Source organism: Budorcas taxicolor, chromosome 4 (assembly GCF_023091745.1).
Source record: "Budorcas taxicolor isolate Tak-1 chromosome 4, Takin1.1, whole genome shotgun sequence".
Taxonomy (NCBI): domain Eukaryota; kingdom Metazoa; phylum Chordata; class Mammalia; order Artiodactyla; family Bovidae; genus Budorcas; species Budorcas taxicolor.
Window position 1 is genome coordinate 66,140,429 of NC_068913.1, and position 14,411 is coordinate 66,154,839.

General features: G+C 43.1%; 1 protein-coding gene across 1 annotated transcript in view; it reads left to right on the forward strand.

Moving 5' to 3' along the window:
• Positions 1-14,411, forward strand: part of PDE1C (phosphodiesterase 1C) — a 609,137-nt gene that overhangs the window by 169,504 nt on the left and 425,222 nt on the right. The window contains exon 2 of the mRNA XM_052638578.1: positions 1,359-1,409. Within this exon, the coding sequence (XP_052494538.1) occupies positions 1,359-1,409 (51 nt within the window). The remainder of the gene's footprint in view (positions 1-1,358; positions 1,410-14,411) is intronic.

Consider the following 14,411-nt stretch of genomic DNA (forward strand, 5'->3'; position numbering starts at 1 on the left):
GTACAGTGTCTTGTTTATAATATATACAGAGTGGAGACAATGGTCCATGGAAATGACAGAAATATAAAGTAGCTGAGTTTGAATCCATTAATTTTAAAAATTATGGTAAATTAAAAAAAATTCACCTTTTTGAAAGGGTGAAAGGAATTTGTTGACTCCTTCCGTTCTTTGCAAAATGATGTAATACATTTCTGAAGTAGCTATTTCTTGCATCCCGCACTGCAAATTTTCATAGATGAGAATGATTTTAATGATTACATTAGCAATTTCCTTTATTCTGCCTATGTATTGGATGTTCTTTCCTAAACTAAGATATTGAAAAAGTTTTTTCCATTTGATTGCTTTGGGTGTTCGTTCAAGTTGATCATACATACTTACAAAACACCCAGGGTTATAGTCTTTATGGGCATTGAAAGTGATATTTAAAGTGATTGAACCTTGTGTTTCAGTTTAACCTTTTTTTATCCGTGATGATGGTATTCATCAGTATGCATTCATGCTAAGTTGCTTCAGTCATGTCCAACTCTTTGTGATCCTATGGACTATAGCCTGCCAGGCTCCTCTGTCCATGGGATAGAGGTTGCCATGCCTTCCTCCAAGAGATCTTCCTAATCCAGGAATCAAACCTGTGTCTCCTGCATTTCCTGCATTGGCAGGCGAATTATTTACCACTGGTACCACCTGGGAAGCTTGTTCATCAGTATAGGGGATAGTAATTATGAACCTATTGAGATGATAGGTTATAGAGAGGTTTTGCAGAGGAGAGTGAATGACCTTGCTGAGAAAACTTAGGGGTAAGGTTTTCTAGAGAAGCTTTCTGAACAATTTTCTCGATCCTCTTATTTGTTGGCTTCTAAATTTAAATATCCTTAACAAAAATCAACCTTACTGTTTCTTTTTTTTTTTCTGAAATCCCTGCCTTGATTTGCCCCATGGATCAGGAAAATCAGACTGATGTCAGGTGGTTGGGGTACATTTGTGTGTTGAAGGACATCCCACTGAGAGGCAGCTTGAAGCAGAAGGATGGGCACTGGCTTGGAAGCCAGGTGTACACACCTCTTACTCTGCCTGCAGGCCAGTTAACTCCCCTAAGCCCAGTCAACTAGGTACTGTTTAGGTTGTCTCCAGCTTAATTCACTGTTTTAATCAAAATGATGAAGACATTTGGCTTCATTTAGGCAGTGAGAGCAGCACTGGAAATATAGAGAGGGAGTGAAGTTGCTTTTATCCTCTTACAATGACTCTCAAAGACAGCTTAATAGTGAATCATCCTGAGGATTAGCTGTAGGTTGGCATTTTCTGTAGACACACGTGCCTTATACTTAACTGCATCTTCTGTTTTTTTTTTTTTCTTCCAGTTGCAAATGAAGCCGGAGATAAGACTGCCAGGCCACTTGCCCGCTTCTCCCGTGAGTAAATCTTGTTTCATTCCTCTCCTGAGCTCCTTCAGTGGCTTTTTGCCTGTGTGGTTCACCCTGCCAGGTGTCAGGAAAACACTGCCCATAAAAGAGTAATATAGGAGGTATATTCAGTGGGCTAATACTCCAGTTGAGCCCTATCACCAGTGGGTTATTCATTGCTATTGCCTTTTCAATCTTTGGAATTGTGGTTTATCAAATTGTGCTTTAGGGCTTTGCTATGCTAAGTATGGTCCTGGGAGCAGCAGAACTGACATCATCTGATGACTTTTTCAGAAATGCAGGGTCCCAGGCTCCCCTAGACCTCCTGAATCAGAACCTACATTTCAGCAAATCCCCAGATTCCTGTGCATGTTTGAATTTGAGAAGCACTGCACTGGAGGGTCCCCTGAGTGTCCTGCCATGGGGTGAGACTCATTTCTGAAGAATGAGTACAGAAGAGTCTGTGAAGTGCTTGTAGCTGTCAAGGTCCATAGAAGTGTGGAAGCATCATCACCTCCCAATGTGGACTCAAGGCCTAGCTCTACTGGCTTTGCCTCAGTTCATTGACATTTTGAAGCTCAGATGCAATCCATGACTGCTTCTCCTTTGGCACTGGACTGTTTGTAAGGGCCTGGGAGCTCCCCATGAATTTCACTTGACTCCTGTCTCCAGGTCTTGATCCCGATGGATGAGCAAAAGTCAAAAGCCTCTTGGTGTTTTCTGTGCCAGAGTGATCACAGCAAGTTAATGCATTCCGTTGGATGAAAATCCAGATTCCTTGGAGTGGAAATATCAAGGGAGATTGAGTAGGGTTGAGGGGAGATGCTCCCCAAATGGGTGGAGCATCCAGTGGAGAAATAGCAGAACTGTGAATCAGAATAGATGGATTTTTGTTCCAGCACCATCACTGCTTGCTGGCTTTCACTTAAAGTAATTTAACTGATACTTCCTATGCCTTAGCTTTCCCATCTGAAAAATAGGAAATTCATACCTACCTTCTCTCCTTTATAAAGAAAGTTGCCATCTTTTGAAATGACACTTTGAGAGGGGTTACACAAATTCTGAGTTACTGTGTTGTTCATAAAGGTTGACCCAGTCTTGAGTGTGGATTCTGCCATAGTAAGTCTTAAAACCTAGAGGTGCAAAAGTATCATTTCTCTTTTGTTAGGGCTTCTTCTAAACTCTGCCTTCTAGCTCTTTTTTGGCAGGGGGTGGGGAGCTTCAAAAATTTGGGATTGATTCCTAAAAATGACTTTTATAGAACTGTAATAATATATGATAATGAAAGAGCATTAAGTGCTCACATTTTGGAAACTGTAATAAAACAGTTGCTTCTCACAGGCCCTGTTTTTCACTGCTGTCCTACTTGGAATCATTATTTCCAGAGTAAGTATGTCATCCCCCAGCTCAGCAAGGGTGATGAACATGCTTTTAGTCCCTTTATTTCTTCATCTCCTGAGCAGAAGATGAAGAAATAAAGTCTCCTTTATTCTTCAGGCAAATGAATAAGCTGGAGCAGTAATGTGACCACGCAGTGCAGGCTGCACTTCCACGGGAGTCCCTGCTGTTCCGATGCTCCTCACGAGGTTAGGAAGGGGATGGAGCCCTTTAACCATGAGGCCAGAATGAAACCTGGAGCACTTAGGCCCTTCACAGAGAGAAGAGGGTGCCTCCTCTTGTAAACGGCTTCCACGTTTTCTAAATTGTGAGACTGGGTTGGGGGGATGGTGTGTCACTTGAAAGCTTATTTGTAGCTGAGTGAAGAGATGAGGAAAAATAATATCTATACAGGAAAAAAGTAGATAGTGGCAAACCAGTTAAGTTGGACTAATTCTGAAAAGGAAAAAAAAAATCTGCTGACTTAGTGCTATGTCCTGGGAAAGAGTCAGATAGCACGTTATCTGCTAAATCTTTCTACAGCAAGTCCTAGAGGAAAAAAATTAAAAAGGTGACTTTTAGGAAAAAAAAATCCTCAATGTAGCATTGTCTGATTGTCACTCACCTCACTTCACCACATTGAAAATGACCTATTTTGAAGTGTTCAGTTTGGGAAGACTGGAAGGATTTGAATGACAGACTTGCCTTTTGAGACTGGAAGGTGGAGCACTGTAGCATTCTCTAACGTTCACACTCTCAGGACACATGGAAGCCCTGATAGTGCCCATGGCCCAGCACAGGATTAGGAGAGACAAGAACACAGGCAGGTTGGGTTGTGAACACTGGACCCTGTTCAGCAGAAGATACCTGGGGTGGGGAGGAAGAGGCTGGCCCACTGGCTTCCTTAGTTTTCATTCCCTTTGGGTTCTTACACTCTGACCCCTGATGCCTCTGCAACATGTTCGTTTCTCTGTAGATTGTGCCCCTGCTTGAATCCATATACTTTTCTTGGTTTCCCCTTATTGCAATGGAGATGAATTCTGATGATTATAGTAAGGAACCCTAAAGGAGCCTAGGGTAAATGGAGCACAGATCCATGAAGACATCTGGCTTTTCCAAGGGCTGGCTTCCCATCCTACCTCGGCCATCTGATTTACCAGTTTTGCAGGCTTTCTCTAGTCCACTTATGAACAGGGTCACTTCCACAGTGTAGCCCAGTGCTTGGGTTTCTTCTCTGTGTGACTGACACCACCACCCAGAACACCATGCTTTCCTCAAAGAAGTTGATTCCGAAACCCATGGGTTAAGCTTACTTCCTATGACATTTAGACTGGAGACACTTGCTGTGCCGTGAGGTGGTGGGGTGTCAGGAGGTGAGTCCTCCAAAACTCTGGATCCTGTCAGTCCCTTTGCCACCCCTGTCCTCATCGTTTTAGGCTTAGCAGTGGCTTTTGATTAACCTGACCTTAATCAGAGCATCTGTCTAACAACAGTTGGTACAGTGAGTAACAGGAAGTCATCCCCCTGGGAGTAGGGGGAAAGGAGCAGGAAGGAGTGGGGAGTGGGATTCAAAGGAAGTAGGGAATATTATCTTCCCCTCAGAAACCTGCAGAAAGATGAGGGTGTTCAGGAAAATGAGGAGTTGAGAGTGACCCTGACTTTCAGGCACTGCTTGCACCCAAAGTACATTGGCTTTGAGTCAACAGATGGTTTAGAATGGCTCTCACTATGAGGCTAGCTATCCTGGGGCTGGAGCCCCTGTGTGTGGGGACCACCCCTCTCTCTGCAATGGTTGGGGTGACTACTGCACGTGAAGCTCTCTGACAGGCAGGGCTAACATTAGCCACAGTGTCTCCATTGTTACAAATGAGAACAACGAGGCTGGGAGGAAAGATATAGAATTGTTCACCGCAGGAATTCTGGATCTTCCAATTCCAAATCTTGGCTATTCCCAGTGCACATTACTTCCTCCTTGGTCTAAGGGGTTAGAGTTTGCTGATTCTGGGACTTGGGGGTTGGGGGGTCTTCCAGCTCAATGGTGGAGGTGCTGAAGCTTTACCACAGGGCAGGCTTCAGAGATCCATGTGGCTGTGACCTCGACTACAATTGGTTTCATCTGGGGTGGGAAGACTTTTCCTCCACCATCCCCTTCCGCCAGCTAACTTGTATCAGGAATCACCTAAAATAAGGGAAAAACTTGATATACAAATCCCCTTGGGAGGGGAAACACAGGGGGTTCATTCTTACTGTGAGGAAAATGATTGATTGATAGCAGATTTAGGCATTGTTTTTCCCAGATGCCTGAAAGTGTTTCCTCAGTGTGTAAAGAAAGGGAGGGGACAAAGAGATTGCTTCATGTAATTGTTCACTTGGCCATTCATTTAGTTACTCATTCAAATAGTTACTGAACATTATTGTGGGCCTGGCCCTGTGCTATATGCTAAGAACACAAATTCTGATTAAAGCAAGATCTCTGCCATCAAAGAGCTCACAGTCTAATCAGGGAAGTGGAGAAGTAAGGGGCTCCAATGGAGTGTGTGGAGGGAAATGATGGAGGCTGGTACAGAAGCTATGGGAGCCTGATGCTGGAGACCTCACCTGGCTGGGGGTGTGGGTGGATTCAGGGGAGCCCTCTTGGAGGAGGCAGGCAATCCTTGAGGCTTGGGGAGTGCATGGGGGTTAACAGGTAAGGAAGGTAACTTCCATTCCTTCAAAAAACAAAAACAAAAATAAAACACAAACCAATACCACTTTTCAAGGAGTAAAGGCCATGTGTAGTGTTCAGACATGGCCACAGTGTGGCAGGAAAAGCCCAGATTTTGGTGTCCAGCTCTACTGCAGGAATAGAGTAGGCCAGTGCAGTGGACAGAGCACTTTTTTGTGATGGAGCATGTGGCATTGGAAGAGACTGTGAGGAGGGAGGGGTCGGCCCCAGAGCTTGTGTAGCTGGGCAGCTCCATTCTGGAGTTTTGATTGCTTCCCTAGCTGAGGGGCGAATCATTTCTCCCCTGAGATTAGCAATGGTTGAAAAGAAAATAGTGGTGTCCAAAGCAATAAGAAAATGGAGCCTAATTAGTAATGCCTACAAATGTGGCCTCTCTTGCTTTGGGAGGTAATCATCCAGATAGTGTTGAAAATAGATTATTCTATAAAGGAACTGGAGTAGTTTCTGTGGATGGATGATAAAGCAAAGAGAGGTCGCCTGGTATTTTTGTACTGGGTGTTTGATTGGGTGAATGGTCCCCTTTCCTGGGCAGAGATGGGCATAGGCAGACAGGGGTGTACAGCTAGGCTGGGTGCTGAGCCTAGTGCTTATTACATGGTGATGTCCATCGTGGAGCCCAAGGCAAATTCATATAATGTCCCATAAAATGCTTGAGGCTATTTAGAGATCTTTTCTAAATTGATGGTCATGGTGAGGAGGGTTTGTTGCAGGGACTGGGAGCTTGAGTTGACAGTGGGTGGGTTACACAACCAGGATGATGAGAGCAAGGATAGGATGAAATGGGTAGGAGAAAGGGCTGAGAACTGTCTCAAGAGGTGGTGAGCAGTGACTGTTGGCTGGGCATTCAGTGTTATCAGCAGTGTGTTCTGTGGATGATCTACAGCCATAAAAAGGGCCCAGGACAGTGTAGGAAGAGGATGTGATTTCCTGGCTTATCTTAACAACTGTAACTGTTTCTAAAATGGTCAGGTCCCAAGTAGAGCGCTAGGTCCCACCTCAACAGTGTTCACAGACTGGGTATCTTCATTTCCCACTTGCTCCCATGGAAAGTTATCTTCAGCAGTGGCAGCTTTGGGGGCTAAGGGGGCAGCAATCCAGCTCAGTGATCTTCAAAGTGGGGTCTCAGGGAACTTGTTAAAAATATGAGTATTTGAACCCCTCACCAGATCTGCTGAATCAGAAACTCTTTGGGGTGGGTCTCAGCAGTCTGTGTTTTAACAAACTCTAGTCGTGATTCTGATGCACACTGAAATTGAGAACCACTGCTGTAGTTGGAAGGACTGTGCTGTGGTAGAGGAGGCAGAGGCAGGAGCCAGCATGCAGAGCAGTACAATGGTTCTATTTAGTTTCTGTACTATAGAACAGTACAATTTCCAGTTTTCAATAGCCCCCAAAAGGGGGGGGGCGGCAGAGGATGAGATGGTTAGATAGCATCACTGACTCCATGGGCATGAATTTGAGTAAACCAAGAGATAGTGAAGGACCAGGAAGCCTGGCATGCTGCAGTCCTTGGGATAGCAGAGTCGGACATGATTTAGCGAATGAACAGCAACAACAACAATATGTAATTACATACAGACATAAGACAGAACAGATGTTAATTGTTCTTGTCAAAGGATAGTATATTATTATTTAATTTTTATTGGTGGAGTTTGTGGGGACTGATGGAGATTATGGAAAGACGATCTAAGTTCAGTTCAGTTGTCGCTCAGTCATGTCCGACTCTTTGCGACCCCATGAATCGCAGCATGCCAGGCCTCCCTGTCCATCACCAACTCCCGGAGTTCACTCAGACTCGTGTCCCTTGAGTCAGTGATGCCATCCAGCCATCTCATCCTCTGTCGTCCCCTTCTCCTCCTGCCCCCAATCCCTCCCAGCATCACAGTCTTTTCCAATGAGTCAACTCTTCGCATGAGGTGGCCCAAGTACTGGAGTTTCAGCTTTAGTACCATTCCTTCCAAAGAAATCCCAGGGTTGATCTCCTTCAGAATGAACTGGTTGGATCTCCTTGCAGTCCAAGGGACTCTCAAGAGTCTTCTCCAACACCACAGTTCAAAAGCATCAATTCTTCGGCACTCAGCCTTCTTCACAGTCCAACTCTCACATCCATACATGGCTACTGGAAAAACCATAGCCTTGACTAGGCGGACCTTAGTCGGCAAAGTAATGTCTCTGCTTTTGAATATGCTATCTAGGTTGCTCATAACTTTTCTTCCAAGGAGTAAGCGTCTTTTCATTTCATGGCTGCAGTCACCATCTGCAGTGATTTTGGAGCCCCCCAAAATAAAGTCTGACACTGTTTCCACTGTTTCTCCATCTATTTCCCATGGAGTGATGGGACCGGATGCCATGATCTTCGTTTTCTGAATGTTGAGCTTTAAGCCAACTTTTTCACTCTCCTCTTTTACTTTCATCAAGAGGCTTTTTAGTTCCTCTTCACTTTCTGCCATAAGGGTGGTGTCATCTGCATATCTGAGGTTCTTGATATTTCTCCCAGCAATCTTATTCCAGCTTGTGTTTCTTCCAGTCCAGCGTTTCTCATGATGTACTCTGCATATAAGTTAAATAAGCAGGGTGACAATATACAGCCTTGATGTACTCCTTTTCCTATTTGGAACCAGTCTGTTGCTCTATGTCCAGTTCTAACTGTTGCTTCCTGACCTGCATACAGATTTCTCAAGAGGCAGGTTAGGTGGTCTGGTAATCCCATCTCTTTCAGAATTTTCCACAGTTTATTGTGATCCACACAGTCAAAAGCTTTGGCATAGTCAATAAAGCAGAAATAGATGTTTTCCTGGAACTCTCTTGCTTTTTCCATGATCCAGCGGATGTTGGCAATTTGATCTCTGGTTCCTCTGCCTTTTCTAAAACCAGCTTGAACATCTGAAAGTTCAGGTTCACATATTGTTGAAGCCTGACTTGGAGAATTTTGAGCATTACTTTACTAGCATGTGAGATGAGTGCAATTGTGCACTAGTTTGAGCATCCTTTGGCATTGCCTTTCTTTGGGATTGGAATGAAAACTGAGCTTTTCCAGTCCTGTGGCCACTGCTGAGTTTTCCAAATTTTCTGGTATATTGAGTGCAGCACTTTCAGAGCATCATCTTTCAGGATTTGAAATAGCTCTACTGGAATTCCATCACCTCCACTAGCTTTGTTCATAGTGATGCTTTCTAAGGCCCACTTGACTTCACATTCCAAGATGTCTGGCTCTAGATGAGTGATCACACCATCGTGATTATCCGGGTTGTGAAGATCCTTTTTGTACAGTTCTTCCGTGTATTCTTGCCATCTCTTCTTAATATCTTTTGCTTCTGTTAGGTCCATACCATTTCTGTCCTTTATCGAGCCCATCTTTGCATGAAATGTTCCCTTGGTATCTCTAATTTTCTTGAGATCTCTAGTCTTTCCCATTCTGTTGTTTTCCTCTATTTCTTTGCACTGATCACTGAGGAAGGCTTTCTTATCTCTTCTTGCTATTCTCTGGAACTCTGCATTCAGATGCTTATATCTTTCCTTTTCTCCTTGACTTTTCACTTCTCTTCTTTTCACAGCTGTTTGTAAGGCTTCCCCAGACAGCCATTTTGCTTTTTTGCATTTCTTTTCCATGGGGATGGTCTTGATCCCTGTCTCCTGTACAGTGTCACGAACCTCATTCCATAGTTCATCAGGCACTCTATCTATCAGATCTAGGCCCTTAAATCTATTTCTCACTTCCACTGTATAATCATAAGGGATTTGATTGAGGTCATACTTGAATAGTCTAGTGGTTTTCCCTGTTTTCTTCAATTTCAGTCTGAATTTGGTAATAAGGAGTTCATGATCTGCGCCACAGTCAGCTCCTGGTCTTGTTTTTGTTGACTGTATAGAGCTTCTCCATCTTTTGCTGCAGAGAATATAATCAATCTGATTTCGGTGTTGACCATCTATCTGGTGACGTCCACGTGTCTAATCCATCCCTGTGACTGGCACTTCTCTGCATCACCTCTTGAATCTAATCTCTTTTCTAAGGTCATCTCCCACCTGGCTCTGGCCTTTCCTCTTCCACAACAAGGTTGTTAGAAGAACTGCTAGCCTGGCCCCTAGCTTCTTTCTTGTAGCTTCAAATCACCCTCCACACTGTAACCTGTACCACTATGGTCTAGTGTTTGTCATGACATATTTGTGCTTCAGAACTGCCATCAGGGACAGGTGCTTCCCTGGTGGTCTGTGGTTGAGAATCTGCCTGCCAGTGTTGGGGACAAGTGTTCAGTCCTTGCTCTGGGAAGATCCCACATGCTGAGGGGCAGCTAGGCGCTGTGCATCACAGCTGCTGAGTCCACATGCTGCAGCTACCCAGCCCATGCTCTGCAGCAGGAGAAGCCACTGCCACAGGCCCGTGAATCCCAGCGAAGAGTAGCTCCTGTTCACTGCAACTAGAGAAAGCCTGCGCCCAGCAGTGATGACCCCACACAGCCAAAAAAGAAGAAGAAAAAAAAACACACAGGGAGTTATTCCCTAACTAGTGTTCATCCAAGATTTCTCTGTCTGACCACAAAGGTCCCACTGCTTTGACTTGCCCTCTTTCTCCATCCCTTTCATCAAATATAGTCGTTATCAGCCAAGCAAATCTGCTTGATTCAGTAAATAGATACATCAACCCATTATCTTAGAAATGAAAAATTTCAAGTTAGACTAGAACTTGCAAATGACCACTCCAAAACTCACCATCTCCCATAAAACTCATCCTCTTTATGACATCCCTGTTAAAGGGGTCATGAACTCTCTGAAGGAACCCATCCTGTGATGGAAAACTCCCTTTGCCTTGGCAGAGTCCCTTCGTTATCCACCTGAAACCATCACAACGTTGTTAATTGGCTACACCCCAATACAAAGTAAATGTTAAAAAAAAAAGATAACTTACGTTGTCTTAGAAGAGGTTGATTTTATGGTCAAAATGATGGACTGGACTGTTAATGTGTTTGGGGGAATTGAAACTCACTCTGCTTTTCTTGTTTTTAATGTGTTTGATCAAATCTTTGAATATGTCTACTATATCACTTGATCCCCAGTATGTTAGCCATTGGTCCACCAGTGGATGGTCAATGGTACTACAAGTAGCTATCTAGGAGCTTGTGGAGGATATGTAACCCAGGTATTAGCTGGAGGTTCTTGATCTTTTGAGGTCTAGGTGAAGTGTTAGTCGCTCGGTCATGTCTGACTCTTTGCAGCCCCATGGAGCCAGGCTCCTCTGCCCATGGAATTCTCCAGGCAGGAATACTGAAGTGGGTAGCTATTCCCTTCTCCATGGGATCTTCCCTTCTTAGGGATCAAACCCAGGTCTCCTGCACTGTGGGCAGATTCTTTACTATCTGAGCTACCAGGGAAGCCCATTGAGATCTAGGTAAATAGGTTTAGATCACTGTTGTGTGCCCTTTGGAGGTTCAGAGCAGACCCCAGTATCCCGTGAATACCTGGGATGACAGTGTTCTTCTGACTGTGATTTCCTACTTCTGTTGATTGTGTTCCTCTATATGCTTCTGGCTTTTTTCATGCCTGCACTGACATAGACCAAGAAGCAGGCCAAAGCCCCTTCTTCCTCTCTTCTTTCCGAGCAACCACAGGCTACTGGTCAAAGCAGAACTTAACTGAAGATGAGGAAAAGAGAGACCACAGTATGCAATTGCATGTAGACAATTTAATGTCATAGTTCTGTTCTCAACAATTCTTCCATCCATCCCACAGCCAGTAATTTTTTAAAAAAGACCATGTTGCCCATGCAGCTCCCATCTGACTGTCTCTTGATCCTCCTCTAGCCACCTTCCTCCATTCTTTACCCTTTATTTCCACCTCTCTTTTAGGAATAAAAAGACGTTCCTCCTGGTTTCTCGTGTGGAGTAGCATGACCATTATGTTAGTTGCTTTGGTGTCTGCTGACACCCTTGCCTTCATCATCTCTCTTCTACTTTCAGTTTATTTCTTTCTCTACATGTAGGTCAGTTGCTTCTTCTTTAGTGGGAATAATGGTCCAACCTGTTGAGATACTAACAGATATTTAACCCCTTGCCACTTGAAATATCTGATCAGAGCTTTGTGTGTGTGTATAATGTGATCCTGAGGAGGACAGGGAAGACATGGGTTGGCTTTTGTATGCCAAGCATCTCCTCCTCTTCCCTTTCAATGTATAGTCCTTTGAATAAAATTAGGATAAAGTTTCTGATTCCAGTAAGAGGTGGACTAAGAAAACCCCAAAATCCTTTAATTTTTATAAGCATGTAGAAGTGCTGAGTAAAATATTTTTTTAAAAATGTCTTTAAACCCATAGTTAAACTTGCAGTAAAGAAAGGGAACCTTGCAGGTGGTAGAAATGAAAGAGGAATTTAATATCAGTACAGCAGGCTGTAAACATGCCTGCTGAGTCTGCAGCTATGCTCCGTGGGGGTGGTGCTGTTAATTCCGTGGAATCTAGTAACATGTGTTTTAACATCTACCTGGGGAAGGGAGTTAAGACCTTGGTCTGTGCAGGCTGGGAAGTTGGGGTGAGACTTCTGCCTGAACTTGGATTCTTAAAACATATAGCAGATCATGTTTTCCAAAAATAGTTGCAGCTCTATCTACCATCCCACATGCTCTTCTTATAGTGTGATGTTGACAAGCCTCCCACTGAGATGTGAAACCCATGCCCCCTCCCCTTGAATATGGGTGGCCTGTAATGTGGTGGATGTGTCGCTGTGTGACTTACAAAGTCCACTTGGGGCATGTTGGGATGCTTGTTCTTGGAAGCTCCTGTGTCTGAGACTATAGGTTTAGTTCTTTTGTATTAAAAGAACCTTGATTATTAGTGGGGCCTATGTCTTCATGCCTCCAAATAGAGTGCTTTCTTCAGGTTCTCTTGAAGCTTAGTATGATGATGTAACTAATTCTGGTCAGTGTAGTGTAAGCAGAACTGTTGGGGTAGATTTCTGGAAATGTTCATGAGGCTCTTGTGCTCCCTTTATTCATTTTCTTATTTATCCTTTCTCCACCATCCTGCCTGGAACACAAATAGGGTACCTAGAGCTCCAGTTGCCACCATGGGCCATAGGAATCATGATCACACCCAGAAGATTTTGTGAAACAGAGATGATGTATCAGCCCTGACATGCTTACCTCCAGATTTTATACAGCTGAACATAAACTTTTATATTGTTTGATATTTTGGAATTTTGAGTCTCTGTTACTCAGATATATATTATCCTAATAATGCATCTTCCAATAGACTGCATACTTCTCAGTAGCATAATTAGAAGTCAGAAGACAAATTGAATATTTGTGAAATGATGAAGGAAAAGAACTTTGTCAATCTGGAATTCTGTATCGAAAGAAACATTACTCAGAGTGAAGCCAAAATAAAGACATTTTTCAGGCAAAGAAATTCCAAGAGAATTCATTATACATATATTCTTTCTTGGGCTTCTCTGGTGGCTCAGATGGTAAAGAAATCCACCTACAATGCAGGAGACCTGGGTTCGATCCTTGGGTTGGGAAGATCCCCCGGAGGAGGGCATGGCAACCCACTCCAGTATTCTTACTTGGAGAATCCCCATGGAAAGAGGTACTTGAGGGCTACAGCCCATGGTTTCGCAGAGTCAGACATGACTGAGCGACTAAGCACAGGACACGCATATTCTTACTTAGAGAACTGTTAAAGGATACAGCTCAGGAAGAAGACAATTGAACCCAGAAACAGGAATGAATACAGAAAAAAGTGATGCCTCATGCTTCTATATGTTTAATAGCTAAAAAGTAAAAAGAGATTTTTTAAAAAAGCAGTTTTACTGAGATATAGTTCATATACCAGAAGGTGTTCCTGCTAAAAGTGTACAATTTAGTGGCTTTTAGTATATTTGTGGAGTTTTGCAATCATCATCATAATCTAATTTTAGAAAACTTTTGTCACACCTAAAAGAAATCTTCTGCCTGACAGCAGTCACTTTTAATTGATACCCACACTCCCAGTTATAGCAAATCATGAATCTACTTTGTGTCTCCATCTATTTACCTATTCTAGCCATTGTATATAAATGGATTCATATAATATATGGTCTTCTGTGATTGGCATGTTTGACTTAGCATAATGTTTTCAAGATTCATCCATGTTGTACCATGTATCAGAATATCATTTCTTTAAATTGCTGAATGATATTCCACAGTATGGATATTTTCTGTTTCTTTTTATTTGAGTTGATTCCACTGTGAATATTGTTGCTGTGAATATTTGTATTTAAGTTTTTGTGTGGTTGTATGTTTTAATTCAGCTTGGATATATACCCAGGAGTGGAGTTGTTGGATCCTATGGTAACAATAATTTCAACATTTTGAGAAACTGCTCAGATATTTTTCAAGATGACTAGACACTTTTATTCCTATCAACAAAATATGAGCATTCTAGTTTTTCTAAACCTTCCCCTACACTTTATTATGGTTATTCTTTAAAATTTTAAAGTATGTTTATAATATGAACAACTTCATACAATATGAAGTTGTACCATACTATATTTTGATTTCCATTTCAGTTCAGTTCAGTTGCTCAGTTGTGTCAGACTCTTTGCGACCCCATAGACTGCAGCACACCAGCCTTCCCTGTCCCTCACCAACTCCCAGGGCTTTCTCAAACTCCTGTCCATCGAGTTGGTGATGCCATCAAACCATCTCATTCTCTGTCGTCCCCCTCTCCTCTTGCCTTCAATCTTTCACAGCATCAGGGTCTTTTCCAATGCGTCAGTTCTTCACATTAGGTAGTCAAAGTATTGGAGCTTCAGCTTCAGCATCAGTCTTTCTGATGACTACTCAGGACTCATTTCTTTTAGGATTGACTGGTTTGATCTTCTAGCAGTCCAAGAATTACTAATAGTGTTAAGCACCTTTTCATATGCTCTTTGGCTGCTTGT